Source organism: Telopea speciosissima, chromosome 11 (assembly GCF_018873765.1).
Source record: "Telopea speciosissima isolate NSW1024214 ecotype Mountain lineage chromosome 11, Tspe_v1, whole genome shotgun sequence".
In the NCBI taxonomy this organism is placed as follows: Eukaryota; Viridiplantae; Streptophyta; class Magnoliopsida; order Proteales; family Proteaceae; genus Telopea; species Telopea speciosissima.
This window is the reverse complement of record NC_057926.1, coordinates 6,032,982-6,055,375: the sequence shown is the minus strand read 5'-3', so window position 1 is coordinate 6,055,375 and position 22,394 is coordinate 6,032,982. Positions and strand designations below refer to the sequence as shown.

General features: G+C 37.5%; 1 protein-coding gene across 1 annotated transcript; it reads right to left on the bottom strand.

Moving 5' to 3' along the window:
- Nucleotides 1-275: 275 nt before the first annotated feature.
- Nucleotides 276-17,084, bottom strand: LOC122646784 (succinate dehydrogenase subunit 6, mitochondrial-like). Its single transcript, XM_043840387.1, has 3 exons — nucleotides 16,807-17,084; nucleotides 7,932-8,034; nucleotides 276-721 (listed from the first exon to the last, which is right to left on the bottom strand). The coding sequence occupies exons 1-3, from the start codon at nucleotides 17,008-17,010 to the stop codon at nucleotides 573-575; spliced, it is 456 nt and encodes a 151-aa protein (XP_043696322.1). The 5' UTR covers nucleotides 17,011-17,084; the 3' UTR covers nucleotides 276-572.
- Nucleotides 17,085-22,394: the final 5,310 nt, after the last annotated feature.

The window sequence follows — 22,394 nt, the reverse complement described above, 5'->3', positions numbered from 1 at the left end:
GAAGAGTGAGTAATGAGTAACAGCAAAAGGAACCACAGGTTCCAAGATCCAACTTTCCTCCTCACCTCCATGGAATTTATCTAAGAGACAGACTAGTTTTTCAAAAGATAAAACATAGCCAGTGTTCTACCCAAATACAGGTTTGAGTCATAAAACAAACTGGTCTGAGAATGTGTAAATCATCACAACATTCAGCCACAATATTGTATCTTTCAGGCTCATGTAAATGCGACCGCACAATGTACTTGGTATGCAATCAGCGCATGGATCACCAGTTTGGACCTTCTAAGCAGACATTTGGTATAACAATCTAAAAACAAAGGTTTCAATAGGTGATTTATCTGCTAAAGATAGGACAATAGATCAACAAACAAGTCAGTATCTCAAACCGGTAATCTGATCAAGATGGAACAAGTTTACACTGCTGCATCAAGTGAGAGCATAGAAATACTTTTAAAAACAAAAAAAAAAACCAAAAAACCAAAATTAGGAAGCTTGTCTCACAGTTTGGTCACCACCACATGGTTTTCTTATTGGGAGAGGATAAAGGACCCAATCCTATGAATTCATCACTAAGTCTCAGTTTTGTTCACCCACCAGTCCAAGAACTTGACCTGAGCAGCCATGGTATCCAACCTATACAGTTGTAGCCAGTGGTTTGCAATTTCCTGTCCAAAGGTCCAACCAAAGACAGCTCCAGCTCCAAGGGACAAGGCAGTACCTGCCATTCACAAATTTTATTAAATTTTTTTTTTTTTTTGGGGTGGGGGAGCAAAAAGCAGCAGCGAATTATAGTAAAGAAAATTTAGTTTAATGCAAATCCACTTTAACGAAAGAAAAGTATAAATAAAAATATATTTCCTAACGTGACAAAACAGCTAGGCTGTTGCCTGCTTGAACCTACATTGATTGATAGAAGCAAGAACAGAATTACAGCAGTATCCAGATAGAACATTAGATGACTTCTTACAACTCTTCAAGAGAACTCAACCTCTTATTATACCAGTGAATTATCTTGTGGAATCCATGGTGTTTACAAGATAGGTAACCACAAGACCATGATAAATCAACATACAACACTACTACTGTTTCACAACCTTCCACACTCCAACTGCCCCCCCCCCCTTCCTCCCAACACACACACATGGAACAAGAGAAGCAAGAAACTTAGGGAAACTGACAGCAACATAAAAATGTAAGATAAAGTATTCATGATGTAGGAAGCCTAGGGTAATGGATTTTCTAAGCTGAACTACAATGAAAGGTGGTGGGGAATAAGGTAAGAATGAATTGGGATTTAAAAATAAAAGGAATTATGGGAAGAATAAAAAATCAGATACTATTATGGGAAGGTGAACAGTAACCAAGGAAAACAGAGCAATAGAAAGTTTAAGAATCAACAGAATAATAGAGAAATACAGAAAACACAGTAAAAAGAGAAGAATAGAACAAGTATAGGAGGATTTGATTGAAGGAAAAGAGGAGTATAAGAAAGATACCTTCAGTCACAACTGAAAGGTAAGCATCCAAAACCACTTATTAAAACTCAAAAATCTGATAAGTTTGTGTACAAATCAAGACTTTCCAACCAAACATAAAAAATCTCAAAATCCTTACTCATATTACTCTAACTTCACTCACTTTAAGACTTTTTCTAACCAAGTCAGGACTCTTAACAGGACTCCCATCCACATTTTCCCTTGATGGAGTAAAAAAGCAACCCGTGACTGAAACAGAACGGATCCAACCAGCAACAAATCCAAAGAAGACAGAAGGAGAAGGAAGAGATTTGGAAAGAAAAGAGCTAGCCGATTGGAAAGAATAATAGTACTTCCAATCGGCAGCAGTAACTTGTATTTATAAAAAGGAAACTATTGTTATTAATAATAAACACCCCTAGCTTATGTGTATTTACAAATAAGCCCAAAATAAGGAAAACCAATTACAAAACTACCCCTGCCTATAAACTGTATAATACTAACACTTATTACTTAATACTCCCCCCTCAAACTGGAGCATAAATATCACCTATGCCTAGCTTGGAATGAACTTGAAGATACACATTTCGGAATAGAGCTTTGGTTAACAAGCCACCAAGCTGACCAGCAGAACTAACACATGGAGAGAGATCAACTTCCGCGTCACAGCATTTCTGACAAAGTGGCATTCAACTTTAATGTGCACAAAGTCCTTTCATGGAAGACAGGATTACTAGAAATATATATAGCTGCTTGATTATCACAATACATCTCGATTCTTGTAGAAATGGTTTTAACCACAAGTTCAGCTGTAGTATGAGCCATAACCCTACATTCAGATTCAGCACTAGACCTAGACACTATAATTTGTTTCTTACTTCTCCATGTAACAAGATTACCACCAGCAAACATACAATAACTAGTGGTTGATATTCTATCACCCTCAACACTAGACCAATTAGCATCAGAATACCCAACAAGATCAATATGACCTGTGTGGTTTATAAATGAGACCTTTTTCTTGGCGCACCCTTAAGATATCTCAAAATACACCAACCCACCTCCTAGTGAGCTTGCTTAGAATTCTCCGAGAATTGACTTATGACACCAATTGCAAATGAAATATCAGGTCTAGTCACCGTAAGATAGATAAGTTTGTCAACCAATCTCCTCTATTGATGCTTATCATCAGACTCCTTATCCTCACATCCTCCAAGTTTCTAATAAGGATCCAAGGGAGCATCAAAAGCTTTTAGAATATAACATTCCAGTCTCAAATTAGAAAACCAAGGACATACTTCCGTTGAGACAAACTTTGCTCCAAACAACCTCAATTCCCAAGAAATATCTGAGAGCGCCCAAGTTCTTCATCTGAAAATTTTGCTTTAAGTAGACCTTGACACCTTCAATACCAGATAAATTATTCTCAGAGATGATAATATCATCAAAACAAACAACTATTACATCATCTTGGAACCCTGGTGACAAACAAAAACAAAGTGACCTGAATAACACTATGAGAACCAATAGCCAGTAGCCACCTTGTTGAATTAATCAAACCAAGCTCTCGAAGACTATGCAGGCCACAAATGACTATGTGAAGCTTACAGACTGTGTACTCCCACTAAGCAACATACCCAAGAGGTTGCTCAATATAAATCTCTTAAAATAAAATTAAAAAAATCACCAAATAAGAAAGTAACATTGATAACCCTTTTGGGTATGAGAATACCCAAGATGGTGGAATATTCTTTATTGCATCATATGCATTAATTGTCCACATGTAATGCTACACAAGAGGGGGAGATTGGAGATTATCATTATTGTCTGCTCAAGTCATCAATTGAAGTTTATTTGTCCGTGTCATCTGCTCAAGATTATTTTAATTGAAGATTATAATTTTTATTTGTTCGTGTCCTTGACAACAATTTTATCTTTGAGATCCAATGCAATTTATCTAGTTCACAACAACCTTATGTTGTCTGCTTCACAGCAACCTAGTGATGTATGGTCCCCAACAGCTTGATGCTGCTATCTGGTTCGCAGTAAACCTATATTGCACTTTTATTAGTGGAATTTTACCTGAGATCTCTATTTGGGGCTCAGGAGTGAATTTATTCTTTACCAATCAGATCTTGGTTTGCAATAACTTATACTGCACTTTTGTCTGTCTGCCTTCTTTTGAGAAGAGTTTATGATGTAGCTATTGAATGTGACACATTAATTTGTCTTCTTCGTGAAGCTTACTACCAGCCTTCCTTGAGAAGGGCTTATAATGTAGTTGTTGGATGCTGCACTTTTATCTATCTTCTTTGGGAATATTACCACCTATTAACTACCTTCTTTAAGAAAGGTTTGTGATGTTGTTGTTGATAAGATATTTTAGATTGCAGATTGGTGTTCTCCACCACATATTTTGTTCTTTATTAATGGCTATGTTAGGTTTATTCAACACAACATTTTTTTATCTACTGATGTTGTTGATGATTGGGGTGCTCAAGTTGATATTGCTACCTGAATAGCATTCTCTCCATTCTCATTGGCGTCTACAATTTCTATTCAAGACTGGTGTTGCACTTGACATCTATTCTTGTTGTTCCAAGCTGAAGCCTTTTGATACGTGTATACTCTAGCTTGAGGGGGAGTGTTGCCTTTGATATCTATTCTTGTTGTTCCAAGCTAATGTGTATACTCTAGCTTGAGGGGGAGTGTTAAGCTATATGTCACGCTAAGGGGACTCTCGGTTTGCTTCTTCTTCGCAGGTTCTAGTGTTGAGGTTTTGTCACAGTTTCATACTTGGCTCTGTGATTTACTCCATTAAAACAAAAAAAAAAACGAACTACCCAATGCACAAGGCTCCCGCTACTGCAGGGTCTGGGGGGGCAGATGTACACAGCCTTACCCTAATGTAGAAGGGGTTCAATTAAGAACCACTCTACAGTAGGATCGATGATAGGTTGCAGCAGAACATCAAATTAGAAACAAAACAGAATTAGTTACTTAGTAAATAAGCATCAAACCAGCCATTGGAAAGGGATCAAACTCAGGTCGATTGGTGCTTGTATGAAGTAGAAGCACTGCTGAAAGTCTCACTTGATTGTGATGATTGAATTGGAAAATATGGCAACAACACCAAAATAGAAGGCTAAGGGTTATCTCACAAACCAGCACTTTGTTTGGACTCCAATGAGGATCGAGTGGAGGCCTTGAGGAGTAGGTGATCTGCAGCAAGTTTGGTGTAATTTTGATGGACAGAAGTGAAGTTATGAAGGGGGAATGAAAATAGAAGGTTTGTGAATAAGGAAGATTCTGGCCAATGGAATGGGGTAGAAGTGGGGATCGAATGGAGGGGGTGATGGAGTGCGGTGATGCTCCAAAACTCTACAGGTTTTGATGAAGGAATGTGAAGATATCCCACTCTAATGTTGCAACAGAGAGACAACTCGCAGCCTGGGTCTCTCACCCACAGCTATCCCAGCTGTTGAACAGGGGTTTTACTCCCATAATCGAGTGCAAGAATGCCTCAAAATTTCATTCATTAATTCTTTCTCAATCAATTACAATAGCTGTCTTTATATAGACTGAAGCTAGGCTACAAAAATAGAAAGTAAAACTTAGCAACAGTTTCAAAAATAGATACTAATGAAAATAGTAACTAATGGAAATAGAAACTGAATGAAACTAGAAACTACTAAAGGCTTTATAACTCAGCCTTCTAAACATGCAAAGATAACCACATTGGAAACTAATATAAATTAGAAACTATCTAATATAAACTGAAAATAGAAACTAAACTATGGCAGCATTAGGATAGAATCTTCCTCCACTTGATGGGCCCACAAGATCTTCTAAAAATCACTCCCAAACAAGGCAAATTTTGGCTTTGATACTGTTCACGTGAACAGTGTTTTAGTTTTCAACTTGGGTCTTCTAAAAGGATTCCCATCAAGGCAATATGGGCTGATACTGTTCACGTGAACAGTAATTTCTGACTCTTCTCTTCATGCTTCAATCTACATCATAACCCCTGCTTCGCAAGAGAGGCTGTTTGCAAGTTTTGAACCTACAACCAACAGGTTGCAATAGCAGAACTTAACCATTGCACCAAGGCTCACCAGTTCCGTGATTTACTCCATTGCTTGGGATTTAAGCAATATTATCTATTCGGATAATTGGGTGGGTCCATCTGCGGCTAATTAAGGTTTAATTGGCACCTGCTTGCATCAGTTGGCATCAAAGCAAATGCTTGTATTGCAAACCCTGGATATGTAACCATAAAATTGGGTCGCAATGGGCCCACAAGTGAAAAATAACTCAAAATGAATGAATAGTAGCAAGTTTCATAATTATTGAGAGCTCTTTGGGACCTCTTTTAGTGCAAGGCAAAGAGAACTTACGACTGAATCGTAAATAAATTTAAAGAGGAAGGACTAGGCTGGAATTTCAGAAAAGGATGGGATAAGTTAGAAACAAAACTCAGACAAGAAGGCGTTTATATAATTATCAAGAGTCGGGGTTTTATATGTAATTAAGAATAATTAGTCTTCTTCCTTTGATAGAAACTGATTCAGGGTAGAACCAGCCCCCAACAAATCAATGGAACTCCCTCCCTAAACAGCCAAATCTGAGGAAACTTTAGGGTAGAGTTCCTAATCTGGTGAACTTTGAAACCCCCACGAGTCCTTCAAAATAGAGCTCTGAAAAATAAAAAATACTGAAACTAGCTCAGGCGGAAGGAGTAAAGCCAGGCTTGGTTACAGTGTAACATCTCACAACAGGAGAGGTCTTTGGAGAAATACTCTAGGGATCGACTCTCCCAAGGGAGGTTAACTGATGCCCAAAATCTCAGGCTGGAAGAGCAGAAATCAAGAGAGGTCGATTCCACACTTGCAGTTCTCAACGCCCATGCTAGAGCAGAGTATCACTAGTAAAAGGGAAATAACAGGAAGCACAGGAAAGGAAACAACAAGAAAGAAGAATAGAACGAAGATCAGAGGAAGTGCAATTTATGGAAGGGGTGGTACCGGTTCCAGGAAATCATATTGATTTGTAATTCCACTCGACCTGTCATCACTTTCACTTTCCGGGAAAGCAATAGAGCAGCCGATTGGCTTGCTAATTTGGCTTGCGAGACAGCTATCAACAATGTTTTCCACGCTGGGACTATGCTCCCAAGAGGCCTTAGCCGAATGCTCTGGGAAGACAAATCAGGATTAACAGTTCTTAGAAAATAGTCTCTTTGTTTTTAATTTCTGATGTAAGGGATGGGTTATCTTGAGTGCTTGAGAGTTTGGTTCTCCTTTGGTTGGGGTAAGGCGGCCATATCCCCCCTTGTATTCTTTTTTCCTCTATGATTAATAAAATTTTGAAGCCTCCCCCGGGTCCCAGATAATATTCGGGGATTTTTAAAAAAAAAAAAAAAAAAAGGAAATTCAAACCTAGAAAGAATATCCCTTACCTGAATCAAGTAGGGAGGGAGAACAAAAGGAGAAAGAGAGTGTGTGACCAACCAGCAGGACATGGAAATTACCAGATCAATACAATAGCTTGCAGAAATCTCAACTTCAATATTTCATTCAATTCAACCAAATCTCTGCTCGATTACATGTATATTTAAAGAGTTGAGAGTCTTGAGACTAAAAGAATCATTCCCATATGTATTCTGAAACAGGAATTCCAGACTGATTCAACTTCCTACTCAAACTCAACAACTCTATTTCCTACAACTATTAAATAGAATATAAATAATAATAATAATAATAATATAATAAACTACTAACTGACAATAATAACCCAATAAATAAACAAAACCCCTACATGCCCCTATGGAACCAAGTGTATGTAACTGCATCAGCTTGGAACTGAACCTAGAAGGTCACAAAGAGGGCTCTAATGTTGAGCTTACTGAAACTGTTTAAGGAGTTCCTAGAGGACAAGAAAAGGGCAGACACATCTTCAGGAGAATAGTTGTAAAAGTCAGCAGTTGTCTAATAAACCGGAATCCCTTTGATAGTGAACACGGTCAACTCTTCAAGGCCATGAATGTCCAGGACCAACAGAGATGAAACAGTACAGGAAAGTATGACAGTTTTTAATGTAGACCAGTCACAAGTGATAACCAGTCCACAAGAGGATCGCAAACTTCAGGGTCAGCAACAGTAAATACTTCGATTGGTTCTCAGATTGCTTTAAATTTCAGAACAATAAAATAATTTAAAAAAATCGAAGAAGGGAAGAAGAAGATGGGTAGTCTCTCTCAGACTAGGGTCTCTCAGCGATGGCCTCTCATCGTATTTTGGTCTCTCACAGAGCAAAGCACAAAGCTATATTTTTTTTTCTCAATCTGTAGCCCCTTACAAACTTATATAGAAGACTCAAACAGACTCAAACACTAAAAAGGAAAGGCAGAATAAAGGTGGTAAGCGATATGGAAAAACAAGGTTACAGCAATACCATGAGGGCTCCTAGAATACTTCCAAGCAATTCCAGCAGTCGAAATTGCTCCAATAATACTTCCTGTTGCAGCAAATTTTACTGCTTCCCTTGCAGTCTTCAGCTGAAATGGCAGAATAAAGGTCAAAATATGCATTATTTAATGAATTCAGATTACATATAGAACCATAAAACACATGTCAAACTCAAAGAAATGACATCATCCATAATTATACATACTCTATGGAAAGAAGGAACCGAAGAGCATCAGATAGAAAGTCAAGATAACTACCAAAATTATGTCAGGACATCAGGACTATTAAACATCTTGCAATAAGAAACAGATCAGCCCATGCCTTCGAAATAAAAGCTTTAGTTTGGTTGCCACAAAATGACCTAGTATACATGACATACAAAGTTAGAAAACAAGAAGTTTAGGTAAGTTACTATTAAAGTTTATAGGGAAAATTACTTGGGCACCCCCTAGACTATTGCCATTTTTCTTGAAATACCCATCTTTTCAAACAATTACTTGAACATCCCCTGCATTTTACCATTTCTTTCAAGTAGGTCCTGTTCGTTAGTTTAGTGATGATGTCATCGGTTAAATTTTTTGTAATGCCTAAACTACCCTTAAAGGATAGTGAAGTGACCCTTTTACCCTCTTCCTCATTCTTCTTCTTCTTCTTCCCGCAACCCACCGATTCAGATTCAAACCCTAATCGATTTCAGTAAAAATTCTCTGTTCTTCAACAAATTTCAAATCAAAATAACCCAAATCCTTCTTCTTCCTGCAACCCACCGATTTCAGATTCAAACCCTAATCGATTTCAGTAAAAATTCTCTGTTCTTAAACAAATTTCAAATCAAAATAACCCAAATCCTTCTTCCTGCAATCCACCGATTTCAGCATCAAACCCTAATCGATTTCAGAAAATATTCTCTTGATCTACACCAACCATTTCTCTTGATCTTTGTACATACAAACTCGATCTAGTACTGAAAGGGAGGAAAACTGAAACCCCCAAACACTAAAATGAAAAATAAAAATAAAATTTGAAGACAGGGAGAGTGAACTATTTACCTGGTAAATGTAGGGCTGGAAAGGCGTAGAGAACAAAGGTGCGTCCATGATGATCAGAAAAGCTTTCAACCATCACACTATCAGAGATCAAGGTATCAAGAATCAAGAAGCCATTAAGACCTCCCGGAGAACTTGAGAGGTCCTTTTACAAATCAGATCGATGAGATGAAATTCAAATAAAGGAGAGATTTCCCCTTCAAATTCTCCAAATTGAAGGTAGGTGAAGGGAGCATGGGATGGGACTTCTTACAGGATTCTTCTGCTCACCGCAAAAACCAGAAGATTTTTTTATTTTTTCTGAGGTTAAGATCCAAAATTACCCTTATTTCTTTGATTCACCCAAATATATTTTTTCCTAATCGATTTCAGCAGGAGGTGTGGTTGCAGTAGGAAGAAGGGCAAATAGGTAATTTTAATTTACTGTTTTCTATTGAATAGGTGATAAGGGTAAAATTGACTTTTCCATTCAAACACTAACAGCAGACTAACACCGACAGGTTTCAGGGGGTGTCAAGTAATTGTTTGACAAGTTGGGTATTTCAAGAAAAATGGCAATAGTCTAGGGGGTGTCCAAGTAATTTTCCCAAGTTTATATAATTGCTGTAACCGATTCGAATATTGAATAGTTCACCTAGCACTCTATCTAATAAATTCATCAGGTCCTCCTGGTTCGGAAATCCAACTGCTCTTGTCATTCAACAGCTCCATGTATTGCTGAACTGTGACTTTTTGTCCACAAACATATTATATAGCCTCAGGAATCTAACAATGGCTTCTCCCAAGCATCTATCCTCCCAAAACTAATATAGTCATTTAGAATAGCTTGGTTATTGCAGGAGCGACTTTTTACAGTATCTGGTGTACCATCTCTGACAGTGTATTATACACCCTCTTTCTAATAAAACTTCTCTAACTAATGAAAATTTTACACAGTTCACAGTGAAAGGAAATTAAATTCTCCCATTTATCTTCTTCTATTCTTTGTTAATCAACAACAACTAAGCCTTATCCCAACCAAATGGGGTTGGCAGTCGGCTACATGGATCCAAGCAAAGACAAAGTATAAATAATAATAATAAAAAGAAAGGAACACAACAACAACAACTCAGCAATATCCCATCTAAATGGGGTCGGCTACATGGACTCTTTGTTAATCAACAACTGCAACATAGTGGCTGTTCTTTGTAATTAGAATATAGTTCTTCACTGAGTCTTTCCAGTCCAATTTGTTTTTCCTAATCTCAGCTTCTATACACTTAGCTGGGCCCATTACCAGCAGGGAATCTATTTGTCCTGCATCACCCAGTTAGCGCTGGTATCAGCTATAGCAATATTTTAAATTTGTTTACAATAAGAACAAAAAATAAATATTTCCCCAACTTTTGCTGCTCCATATAAGCTTCCATTGCAAAATTCACAAATAGTTACTGGTTTCAACCAAACCATCTGAAACAGAATACAACTGCACAAATAAGGTTACAAGGGACAAAAGCTTCTTTCCTTGGTCAGAGATACCTCTTAATCTCCACTTCCCAAACAGAAGTTGCAGCTCCTTATCCATGATCCAATGGAACCCCTTGCATCCAGACCCCTTCCAACGACTTGGATCGCCTAGAAACCGTGACAACTATGATCTTGCACTCCTTTCCCCATCGAGATTATGTAAATTAGGCACTTGAGAAGAACACAGCAAGTGGGACTAAAAGAAGAGTATATCAATCTACGAAACAGGAAGAAAAAAAAAAAAGAGTAGAATTTTCCAGTGAATTTGCCAAAAAGCAGATGAATGCCAGAATAGGGTTCTCAGGGTCTACTGATTTGCTAATACAGATAACGAACCCTAACCCCTAATGAAACCAATCCAGCTTTTTTCTAAATGAATCTTGACATCCAATGCATGAAACACCAAGAAGGGATAAAGAAAGTCGGTTGATGGAGAGAAGAAATAACCGATTGTGGGCAGAGGCTTTCTTAATATTGAAAGGTTTTAAGGTCGTGATAACCAGATATATGCAGAGCTTCAAGAGTCCTTAGGTTAGAATTAGACTCCTTCCCTCTGTACCTGGTTTAAGTTGGAAGCGCAGCACTTTACTACAGAGTCCAAGTGAAAGGGAAAGAAAGAGAAAAGAACTTCTACGGTTCCACCATCTATTCTAATATGATTCTATCTATATTATGTGGTTGTTTATTAGTAGATATATTTGATCAGGTTGACATTCATGGAGCTTACATCGATGGTAAATCATAATTGTGGATTTTATAAATTAAATTAAATCTGAGATCATTTTGTCTTGCCAAATTCATCTTTATCATGCACCTTCCAAAAATATCTTGTCCATGAGGTGTTTGATGAAATGGCTGAACATTCTAAAATAAAGAATGCATTTCAGCCAAACATGTATCTAAACAATTTTCTCATTCTCATTTAAGAATGCATTCTGAGTTTTGAGAATAGGAAAGTGCACTCTTAGAATGGGAATGCATACCAAACATAGCCCAAGAGTTCCAGCATCTTGCATGGACAAAGATGTCCCTTCCACTAGATAGAATATAGAAGCCTAATTCCGACCCTTCCACAAGCAATCCCTTTGGATTTGTTCCATTTGCTAGTAATCGCATAGGCACTGCTATAAAAGAAAGGAAGTGAATCAGAGTACTAGATAAAGAAGCTTTGACCAATGCAAGTTTGTCACCTTTCAGAAGATGCCCAGGCTGCCAAACCTTCCCAGCTTCTTTCCTTTCAGTCCAGCACTAGCTCCCACACATTCATCATTTTATAAGTAGCTCCCAAGGGCAAACCCATATAGATTGAAGGAATGATACCACCTCTCATAAATCAAAGTTCATACCATGAAAAAATTTCTCTTCTCATTCCAAATGAATTCTAGTCCTCATTCCTCACCTAGTTCTACTATGAATAGTGTTCTTTCAATTCTGATCCGTATTTTTTGAATTAGGAACATAGTATGTTGATTCTTTACCTGAGTGATTGATATAGATCTTCAAGAACTGAAATTCTAATGAGAGAACCCATGATACCAAACACCCCCTTTTACTGATGTGCAAAAACAACTACTCCCAATCCATCAAATTATTTAACCCTGCAATTGCATTCTGTGAAGCTTTTGTTGGTTGCTGATTCATCTAATCAATTCGGGTTAAATACACATTGCCCCCCTAAAATCGTCCCAATATTCCGCATCCCCCCCCCCCTAAGATTCTGACAATTCCACGCGCAACCCTTGAAAATTCCATGCGCACCCCCTACTTTTCAACTTAATCCCATTTAAGTCCACGCCGTTAATATCAGGCGTTAGACGTTAAAAACCTTTTTTTATTGGCCAAACTACCCTTTCTTCTAACCACCCTCATAATTTGAAAAGACCTTTTTGCCCTGCCCTATTTGTTCTAAAGAAACTAACCCCACCTCTTGCACCAGCGACCACCTCTTGCTCTGGCTACGACCACCTGCTGCAGGTAAATTCTGCTTCTTCTTCTTCTTCTTCTTCTCTGATTCTGCTTCTTTTTCTCAACAGAACCAAGAAATCAGATTGCCATGAAAAAAATCAGAGGAAAATGAAGAAATCGAAGAAAGAAATTTCTGGAGAGAGCACAATCTGAGAGAGAGAGAGAGAAAAAACAGACTATGCGAGCACAAAATCGAAGCTGTCTCAACCTTTTAAAAGTAAGTTTCCCCAAAAATACCAGAACATGGGAACTTCTAATTCGAAAGATGCTATATTGGTCACCGTCTCAGAAGCTTCGGTAGATCAGGCATCAAACCAGTGAGTTGATTGTATTCCAAATAAAGGGTCCCCAACCTGGTAAGGTTGTTGAACTCAGGATAGATCTTGCCGGAGAAGTTATTATTAGCGAGATTGAGACGGACGAGGTTATAGAGACCAAACAAGAACTCCGGGATCTCGCTGGAGAACTTGTTGCCCTGCAAGTACAGATTGCAGAGATCGGTACAAGCGGTGAGATCCAAAGGAAGTTGACTGGCGAATGAGTTGAGACATAAGCTAAGGGTTCGGCGGTGTGTAAAGTTGCCGAAGATACCCATTGGAATTTCACCGGAAAGGAAGTAACCAGGGAGGGAATGGGTGGTGACGGTGGTGTTATTGTCGCACTCTATCCCCTGCCAAGTACATGGGTTTGAGGAGCTCTGGTTCCATGGAATGTGTCTGCCGACGGCTGCCTTGAACGCGAGAAGTGCTGCCTTTTCCGAAGCGAGATCTGGTTTTCCAACCGGAAGGAAAACCAGAAAACAGAGAAGAACAAGGTAATGACACCACCCCATTCTCGGTTCTCCGAAACCAAAACCACTCTATTCCCTTAGACGGCGGTTTTCATCACTTTACCACTTCTTCTTCTTCTTCTTCACACACAGAGAGAGGGAGAGACAGAAAAAGAGAGAGAGCTATCTTCTGTGCAAAACCCTAGTTGTGTATAACCCAGAGAGAGAGAAAGGATCTTGGAAATCAAAAAATGGAATGTGAGTTAGAGTGAGGGAGCTATTAATTATTTTTTGGAATTTTTAATGCCGTAAGCAAGCTGGAAGTTCCTTTTGTAGCTGTAAGAAGAGCTTCTTAGCTGTCCAAGTTATGTTTGGTAAGCCGGAAAAAAAGATGAAGCTGTGGTTAGAGTTAGAGCATCTAGTGCTAGGGTTTCTACCCAGAAGAACAAGAAGAATGAGAAAGTAGAGGAGGATGCAAATCTAAGAACATATGTGCGAAGACATTAGAGAAATGTGAATCTGAAGCGGAAGATTGATTCTATTGATTCATCATTGGAGGCATCTCATTCCAAAAAGGGTTGAAGTCCATAGGTGAAATGACTTTGGCAGAGATGCAATTGGAAGCCCAGCTGAAAGCCAATTTGAAGAGGATGACAGCCAAGGAAAAGATGGAAGGATACAGGGGGAGTGTTCGATCGAGAAAGGGAAAGGGCGAAGGTTGTTTTGGGTATTTTCCTTTTTCAATTTTTGTCGTTTTTTGTTTTTTAACTTAAGGGCATTTTGGTAATTATGATAGACAAAGGTATAACTGTACATTACATTCTTCAATTTCAGATCCGTTAGCATTTAACATCTGATATTAACGGCGTGGACTTAAATGGGATTAAGTTGAAAAGAAGGGGGTGCGCGTGGAATTTTCAAGGGGTGCACGTGGAATTGTCAGAATCTTAGGGGGGCATGCAGAATATTGGGACGATTTTAGGGGGGCATGTGTATTTACCCAATTAATTTTCACTATTCTATCTCCCAACAACCCTTCATGACATGTCTACGTCCCCCAACTTTCTGTAATATTCTTCCTCTAAAATTCCTTCTTTTTTTTTGATAACAGTTTTTACGTCAAGGCCCTATAACTAACAGGGTTCAAGGTTTTGCTATACCTTCCTGCATCACAACTCCATCAAAACCATGTCTAGAAGGAAGCTCCTATAGTTTTGTTATATTTCTATAGCATATCGAGATTGAAACATGCAAGAAGCAAAAACACAACATGTTCTACTAAAGACTTTTTGTTTTACAGGCTGGCAGATCACTTCTATATCAGGGGACACAGAGAAACATAACAACATTTTAAAATCTTATTTTAATGCCAAAGACCCTTGAATGTTTCAGTAAGGAGGAGTGATATGATTCAGATTGGAGGAATCAAAAGAGCCAGGGGTAGGCCTAAAATGACTGGTAGAATTGATGAAGAAAGACATGCATAGCTTAGGACCGGTAACAAATATTGGGCTTTGAATAGAGTTGATTGGTGAAAGGTATAGCCGACCCCAATTAGTTGAGGTGAGTTTGATGTCAAAAGCATAGTGCATAGAGGTGCAGCTTTTGCATGACCAAGCATAACCTGAGATCGCATTTCTAACCTATTCAAAAAAACCCCTCAAAAAAATAAAATAAAAACCTGAACCTCAGTCCAATGTTGAAAAGGAAGTCAATATGCAGCTACATCTGAACCTCTGTAGATGAGTCCTACAGTCGGCTAATTTTAGCTGAATCAACATATACTGACAATCTGCCTGAGAGTAACACAGAAGGCCCTCAGCTGCAGTTGTCATTTATTGATATTATCCCTTTCAACTAAAATCACAGTTTTTCTGATTTGACACCATTCAGAATAACCAAGAAATCCAAATTCAACCTGATGGCATTGCTAAGCTATTTAAGAAACAAAATAAAATAAAATAGCCTAAAATTCAGAGAGAGAGGGGGGAAGAGAACGACACTAGATCCACCAAACCAGACAATCCCAAATAATTTGACACCAGCACACAATCTCAAAATCAATCCATTCATCAACTTGTGTAAAGGGAGGGTGTACATCTATTTACAGGAAAGAAATGAAAATACTTACCTCGTTAGGACTCTAGACAGCTAGCTTATCTTCCAAGCTATGGGCTTGAACAAGGAAACCAACTTAGAATAACATTACTAAACAATTTTTATACTTAAAACTCTTGATATGGGACCTAACTAATTACTTCATAAAATGCTAATTTCCGTGCACCCCCATTACACCTACGTTTTGGGCTTTATGTTTCAGCCTCTTATAATTAAAAAGACCAAAAACTAACGCCTAAATCAATCAAATAATAAAACCAGGCCTATTTTTTAACCGAGACTGCATTAGTCAATTACATAGTTAATACGCAGTTACATTTAAACCACTGTAAAGAGTCTTCCAATTAGCTCCAAGTTTTGCTGAATCAGCATATAATGACCATCTCTGTGACAGTAATACACCTGTCATTCATTAACATTATCTGTCACTAAAATCTGTAGGTCTTCACATTTGTATTCCTTCAGAATAACCAAGATATATGCACCCCAAAAAAAAAAAGAATAACCAAGAGATCCAAAAGGAAGAAACCCAACTGACTTTGAGCAAATCCAATCATACATCACCTAGAAGGGCATTGCACAAATCAAAAGAGAATGGAGGAAAGGAAATTCCTTTAGCATGTATAATGAAGCTTTTAACAATAACCGTTAAACCCCACCCACTCCCAAAAAAGAAAGAGTGAAAACATGACAAGCCAATTAACGGTAAACCATAATTTCTCTAAGAATTAAGTTCCAATATTTTAAAAACTCAGGCTTTCCTTCCTAAATATAGCAGTAAATTCTTTATGCATTCGATAATGATGGCTTGATCATCTAGAGTCAACACCAATCCCTTTAAATCAAAGATAGGAAATATCTTCTTCTTACATAATGTCATCCCAAGAGGACAGAGACTGACTAAGGCACTATCTTACCCAAACAAAAGAGAGGCAATGCCATCAGCTTGGGCTCTAGTGAGCATTATCAGATCACTCTTCCGTAACAGAGGAGTCCAGCTCACGCCCATTCTCATCATTCCCCCCCCCCCGGTGAATAACTTCTCATTGCAAATTGAGTGCGGGTCAACTGAGTCAGAGTTTTCATCAAAAGCGATGATAATGAAATTTTTTTAAGCATTTACACCTATTAAATTTAAAAACTTTCCAGAGAACATCTGATAAAATACAGACTTCCTACACTGAAGAAGAGTATGCCAATGAATTTCTAAACCACTATAAAACCTATTGGAAGTTCAGGAAAATAAGAAAAATGACAATAAAAAAACTCAAAGTTTGTCAACAAAGTAAAATGAATCCACAGAAAGATGAATAGCATAGAGCCGTAGACACATCAACACTAGAAATCGCACAAGCTATCAACTAAATAAAATTAGAAGTATAACGAAGAAGTCATACATTGAATCAAAATGGAAATCAGAAATAGATCAAATCAGACGAATCAAGTACGAAATTTACAGTTGGGCCGTGAACCGGATCGGAAGCGATGAATTCCTCAACATCAGAATCAGACCATGAGGGTATCGGCTTTTCGCGTTTAACAAACTTGCTGTAGTCATCGAGGAAGGCAAATTTCTCGCCCCAATAGCCTTTCCAACCTTCCCAATGCCCCCGGAAAAAAGAAGGCGGTGAATCTGCTGGGGAATTTGAGCTATCAGCCATCAGTTAAAATCCTTGTTCAGACCTCCTCTCCTCTTTTGGTTATGTTTGTTGTTTTCTCAATGGTCGGTTAATTGAGTGCTGCGAACATATTTTAGCAAAAAACATTAAACAGGTGCTAGTAAAAGCAAATAGGGGTGCAAGACATAGTTATTTAATTCGGATTTGGAAATTATTCGTACAGAGAATTATTCGGAGCTATTCGTTTTGTTAATTTAAGAATTCGATCAAAAAACGGACACAATAAAATTCAGTTCAAATTCGGATTTTATCAACAATAAAAAATTCGAGCAAAATACTGGGATGTTATTTTTAATATTTCTAATACGTATTTAACATAATTAATCAATTATCATGTGCTAGGTGATTCATCCAGAGGGTGCTCTTAAAAGAATGAGGACCATAAAGCTCCTCAAAAACAAAATGACAGACACAAAGAGCTTCAGGATGTAAACAGAGGAGGAGACCGAACAAAATCAAAGTAAAAGGATGCACATGCTTGGAGGAAAGACAAACCCCTCAAACTAATGCTATTCTTTTTCTGTCCAAAGGCTCCCAAAATAGAAGAGTTGCATCAAGTGGATGCACGTGCTGGGTTGTGCCTCTTTCCTCTTACTATCTTTCATCTTTCATTTATCTTTTTTTCTTTTTTCATTTCTCACCTTTTTCCCCATCTCGCTTGTGCCATCTTTTCTTTCTTTCTTTTGGTTCGAACACTATTTTCCCTACTTTGTTTTGTTTGGGTCCATGTAGTAGACCCCATTAAGTTGGGATAAGGCAGAGTTTGTTGTTGTTGTTGTTATTGTTTTCTCTAAAATATAGACAATAAGAAGAATTTTCAGAGTGGGGTTTAAATTTTTGTTTGGGGTTAAATTTCAAGTAATCAAACTTAGTACTATTACCCCTATGTATAATTTTTCTCCTAAATATCCCTCAAAATCTTAATTCATTCATTCTTCTTCACCATAATCTTTTCATGAGGGCAGACAAACATTCTCTGCTAATGAAAGGTGCCCTTTCCCTTGTGTGGTTAATAGTTAATGGAAGCATGATGACTACCAAAGTATCACTAAGGCACTATATTACTCGCAATTTCAAGTGCATACTCACCCAGTGGGATTTCAGCAGGAAACACAAACGATGCAAAAAGAAGTTTGTATTCCACTCTTCCTCAAAGTAATGATTCAATAGACGAAACTTGTCAAACGAGAACAAACCCATATAATAAAGGAAGAAAGGTAACGGATACATTAGATACATTAGATAAACAAATGCAAGAATAGCCTAACCCACCAGCATATCAAAATCTAAAACAACAAAGCTTTAAAAAGGAACAGAATCAGGTATCCAAGTTCTTCATTTAATCATTTGACCATTTCCCAATAGATTAACCAATATATTAATCTAATTAATCAGAATTTCAAAACTAGACATCCAGAATCAAAGAGAGAGAGAAAAAAGTTCAGAATTAGACATCCATAATCAGAGGGAGAGAGATAATAGGATAGAAATGTAATCGATTGATACCATAAACGAAAACTCATATCAAAGATCAGAGCCAAAGCCCCAAAAATATATAGAATCCTGTCAGGAGACTCAGGATCGTGCATGTTCAAGCAGAACCCACATATTGCACTCTGTTTCCCAAACGCAAGTGACAGGTTCTAACATTTGGATCACTTGCAGAGGGAACCGAAAGCGGAGTTGCAGATGGAAAGAACGGGAGAGAGAGAGAGAGGATGGAGTAGCAGGGCATTACCTGAGTTGCCGGATTGCACGCTGTAGCAGTGGCCGGTCGTCGACTCCTCGTCTCTCTCAAGTCGCAACTCTGAATCGCTCTTGAGTCATCCTTTGTTTTTTTTTTTTTTCTAGTTTTTATAATGCACGGTTTATTCGTATATAATTCGGGTTAGCCGAGTAATAAAAAGGGGGAGCGTGGCCCCTGTGCATGCAGAAGGATCATGGGGCAGGGCGGTCATTTTGTCCCCCAATGTCTGGGTGTGACCATGGTTTGAGGTATCAGATCGGTTTAACTGGTTTTGGTCGGATCGGATCGGTATCAGCTGATTCTGATTTCGATACCAATCCGATCCAACTGTACGGATAGGGGTAAAAATGTAAAAAAATAGTTTTTTATAAGAAAAAAGGACAAAAGTGTCATATTTGCCTGAGTTTGGGCGATCCTGATCAGATCCAGCCGATATCGAGATCACGAACCATGGGTGTGACTATGGTGCAACATTACCGGATAGGGTCGGATTATTCAAAACCCTAGGTCATGTTAACTCAGCTCAAGCCCAGTCTGAGATCGGATTGAGATATCTTAGCTAGGGCTAGGCAGGGTTGAGTTGGCCCTAGCTAACCCTGGCTGTCCCTTTCTCCTTTTTTGGTTTTTTTTTTTTTTTTCATTTTCTGTTTGTATAAACACTCAAAAAGTGGGGGAAAGTGATACATCGCTAACATTCTGAAAAATATTGTTAATCCGTTTTAATAAATCAAGAAAACTACCTATAATATTATATATATATAATTTTTATTTTATTTTATTTTATTTTTGGGTAGAACTACCTATAATATATCAATAACATGAAAATATAAACATATGTTCAAGTGTGGATGCATGTAAAATAAATAAGGGAGAATGTTCTCTCTGCCGCAGCACAGGCTGCGCCCAGATACATGGGTCTGCCACTCAAGGGGGCAAGGTGGTCATTGCGCCCACTCCCATGTGTCTGGGCGCAGTCTACACTGTGGCATAGAGAACAGCGCCCCCAATAAATAACTACCTTTGTGCACAAAGGAACATAATGTGTTGAACAACATATCTTTTTTTTTTTTTTTCAATAATATGTTGAACATCATATCACTTGGGATCAATTGAATGCTTGTAACCCTCGCTATGAGTTGAACAAGGTTACACTACCTTATAACACTTTAGATAAACCACGAAACAGAGATCACCCTCTCATTACTCTCTTAAGGGCAAATTTAGTTTCTAACTAAATTTAAGTTTAATAGACAAAACAAGTCAAATATGCACTAAAGCGAAACACAGAATATACTAAAGTCAATCTAACCTTAATTAGCATCCAAACGCAACAAGCTCTATAGTCCTTAAAAAGCTTGTACCAAAAAACTCTAATCCATATTTTGTTGATATACACAATCTAATCCAACTTAGTAGCTCCACAAGTTCTTGCAATTAATTTTCAAAAAATAACGAATTGTTTACTCGATAAAATTATTGCTTAACTTTAACACTTCTTGTTGCTAGTAAGACACCGTTTGGTAACGTTTCTGTTCTGGGAACAATGTTTTTCTGCAGAACCCTTTTTTCCTGTTTCTGTGCTTAAAAACCGTTTTTAAGTTGTGTAAAAGCATTTGGTAAACTTGTTCCATAATTGTTTTTATAACAAAAACAGAACATGTTGGTGTTTGGGAAAACATTTTCAAGAACAGTTTCATTATTGTTATCAATAATTATGTAAATACCATTATCATCCAAATTAACCAAATTAAATTTTAATACACAACAATAAATTTATATGCATGTTCAAATTTTGGCTATGCAGGATCAGCACAAATTAAAAGGCAAAAGCTCAAGGGATCCTACTCAGTCTTCAACAAATAAATTTAGGAGAAGGCACATTCCTCAACATTTGGAATGACTGCCTTGATTTGGTGCACTAGCTGTCCCAACCGACTCAACAATGGCCTTGAGAATGTTTTACTCTTTTGTGGGACATTAAGAATTTATTAGAACCTTTTGCTGCTACTTATAATATATGTAAATAAAATAGATGCACTATCCATTATGAAAATGAACTGACGATACAGGCCAGATGTAGTAGGTCACAAGTATGTATTACTGACTCTGCTTTCTCTTCAGTTAATGCTAATTTGAATTTTCTTATAAAAAAAAATTATATTAACCCAATTACCTTAATTAACACAATTAATTTTGATCCCATTATCATCGAAATTAACCCAATTAAAACTTAAATTCCATCACTATTAGACTAACTAAATATCACATACATGTCCAAATAATTTTAATTACCTTAAAATAACACATATAAAGTTTACTTTAATAGGCCAAGTGGGTAATTAAAAACATCCATCCACTTAATTATGTTTAATTAATCCTTTTAGAAGTAACCATCACTTTCCATTTGTTCAAATCCATCTTAGTAAAAGCATCAAGGACTTCTTCTAACATCAGTGTATGACTGTTGGAGTCTCTAATTACTCCTGTTAAAAATCCCTTCACAAATTCATTTGAGAGTGACACTGATATAGATGTTGAGGTCCCAGAAATAGCATATGAACATGTGGCTTGATCCTTTGAATAATTTGATTAGGGCTCGTCTATCCATTTGAAAAAGTCACAACCTCGATTTTCAGCATGTATGTCAAATGATAAATTGTTGTTAAAATTTAATAGGATAAACAATTATACTAAGTTCAATTAATTAATATAAAATAGAAATAAGTTGTGGAGCATACTCCAATAGAGAGGGGGCAGCACCATAATTGTCGTCCACTGTTGTGTTGTGTTTTTTGACGTCCTTACTTTACACTAACCTTTACCACATGTACATAACTTAAATTGGTCCACCCATGGGAAAAATGAACATCTCCTTTTACATTTGAAAAATTGTCTGCCAACATTTTTGCCTCTCGAATTTGTGTTTATTTGACAATAAACACTGCACATGTCACGTTTAGCTAATTGTTTCTCATTCTCAGAAGAATTCATCTGTTCAAATAAAGTAGTAATATTTAGTTGAATCCAGAGCTTAGAGATTAAATGCGTATTAATCTCTAAAATCCCAACGAAAGCAATACATCACATATACGAAAATATCCATAACATTTTCATTAAAAAATTAAAAATAAAACACCAATGTCCCTATAGCATTCTGTAGAGACAACGCTGTCCCTTAAGTCCGAAATGAATAGACTAGGATCGTACCGCATGGTCATACGCGGTGTAATAGGGATTTTCTTATGAGATAAACTACTCTAATGCCACAAGAGAGCCCATCGAGCCAAAGAAGGGGAAGTCACCACCTAGGTTAGAGGGCCTAGGGCCCAAAAGTGTCTCTTTTCTTTTAAAGAAGAGAAGACTAATGACTCCAGAATTGATAAGGCACTTAGATTGTTCCTAGAACTCTAAGTGGGTGTCAAGTTACAAGTTGGGAAGGTATTAGGTGCTCAACCTGCCCGACCAGAAGATCGGTCTCCATGCCGTTGCTATACCCTAAACAATTCTCTAGAATGAGGCACTTTTCTTAGACTAGGTTTATGCTATGGTATGTGTTGTCCTATGCCAAGTTGCTATGTTTTCTTACTCTATTGTTTGGGAACAATGAAATACTAATGAT